General features: G+C 40.9%; 1 protein-coding gene across 1 annotated transcript; it reads left to right on the top strand.

The window, feature by feature from the left end:
- The first annotated feature begins 201 nt into the window (after positions 1 to 201).
- LOC112580255 (vomeronasal type-2 receptor 1-like) lies at positions 202 to 1,431 on the top strand. The gene is given in 3 exon segments (XM_025268931.3): positions 202 to 1,180; positions 1,183 to 1,259; positions 1,262 to 1,431. Coding segments are annotated over 3 exon segments (1,071 nt in total). The 5' UTR covers positions 202 to 240; the 3' UTR covers positions 1,316 to 1,431.
- The last annotated feature ends 247 nt before the right edge of the window (positions 1,432 to 1,678 follow it).

The following is a 1,678-nucleotide window of genomic DNA, read 5'->3' as shown; positions in this document are numbered from 1 at the left end:
TTAGGTTTGTGAGGGGATACACCACCCTTCTCAATTAGATAATTAGAGGAGAAAGAAAGAGGCATCTTACTTAAAAAGATTCATGCAGAAACAGCTGAAATCAAGGAGGAAGACTGAATTTCCAAAATTGAAATGAATTCTCAATCTTTACTGTTAGCTGCACACTCTAAGACCATTTTATCACTGATTTTATTTTTAAAGATATATATATTCTCTATAAAAAATCTCATTGAGTCCTGTATGAGGCCTTTGGTTCTTCTGGGCAATTCACAGCTGATGGGGACAACTGGATTTCTTTGCAGTCAGTCCTCTGTTCTTTGTCCATTAGGTCAAAGGGAGTGTGATCAATGTGGTGAAGACTACTGGTCCAATCCACAAAAGAGTGAGTGTGTGCTGAAAGAAGTGGAATTCCTTGCTTATGATGAGGCCCTGGGATTCAGGCTTGTCATTCTTTCCATCTTTGGGGCACTTGTAGTCTTGGCCGTCACAACTGTGTATGTGATACACAGATATACTCCGCTGGTGATGGGTAATGGCCGGGAGTTGAGCTTTCTTATTCAGGTTTCTCTTGTCATCACACTGCTGTCTTCCATGCTTTTTATTGGCAAGCCCTACAACTGGTCTTGCACGGCCTGTCAGATCACTCTGGTACTGGGGTTTTCTCTCTGCCTGTCTTGCATTCCTGGTAAGACTATTTCACTGTTTTCAGCCTACAGAATTTCCAAATCCAAAACTCGACTTATATCCATCCACCCTCTTTATTGGAAAATCATTGTGCTAACCTCTGTTCTAGTTGAAATCGGCATATGCATAGCCTATTTAGTATTGAACCCCCCAAGGGTGTACAAGAACATGGAATCTCAAAATATAAAGATTATTCTGGAATGTAATGAAGGTTCTATAGAACTTTTGTGCTCTATGTTTGGGATGGATGTCTTCTTGGCCTTACCGGGCTTTCTCACAACTTTTGTGGCACGCCAGTTGCCACAGGATAATTACTATGAAGGAAAACGCATCACCTTTGGAATGCTGGTCGTTTTTATCATCTGGATCTCTGTTGTCCCTGCTTACTTGAGCACCAAAGGCAAGTTTAAAGTAGCTGTGGAAACATTTGCAATCTTGGCATCCAGCTATGGTTTATTGGGTTGTACATTTGCTCCCAAGTGCTTCATTATTTTGCTGAGCCAAAGAGGAACATGGATGAAATTGTTGGTGGAAGAGTCCCTTCTCTCCATAAGAGCATCCAGCTGACTTCAGCCTCCTCTGTGAGAAGCAAGTCAACAGTACCACGGTGTCAGCTGTTCTGGACGACTAGAGTCATGCATGTGTTGCTCAGAGTGGCAATGGTGACGTGGTTCAACATTCCCTTTTCAGGTGGCTCCCCTAGCAGCCACCTAATGCTCTGGGGTAACTCTAAGGATTTGGGTTCTGGTAGTGTAATCAAAGCATGGCTTATGAAATCTCATACCATTTGACATGAATTAGAATAACTGTTATTATGGAAATGTAACCACTTCATTAAAATATTTCATAATACTTTGGCATAAGGAGTATATGTAGAGAATATAATAGGCACAAGTAACCTAACATGGTAGAAGGAAATATTTGGGACTTGAATATGTTTTTTTCATCATGGACTTCTGATCTAGAAATTTACATTAGACTAAATCACCATGTG

Source organism: Bubalus bubalis, chromosome 1, assembly GCF_019923935.1.
Source record: "Bubalus bubalis isolate 160015118507 breed Murrah chromosome 1, NDDB_SH_1, whole genome shotgun sequence".
Taxonomy (NCBI): domain Eukaryota; kingdom Metazoa; phylum Chordata; class Mammalia; order Artiodactyla; family Bovidae; genus Bubalus; species Bubalus bubalis.
This window is presented reverse-complemented; position numbering and strand designations above follow the sequence as displayed.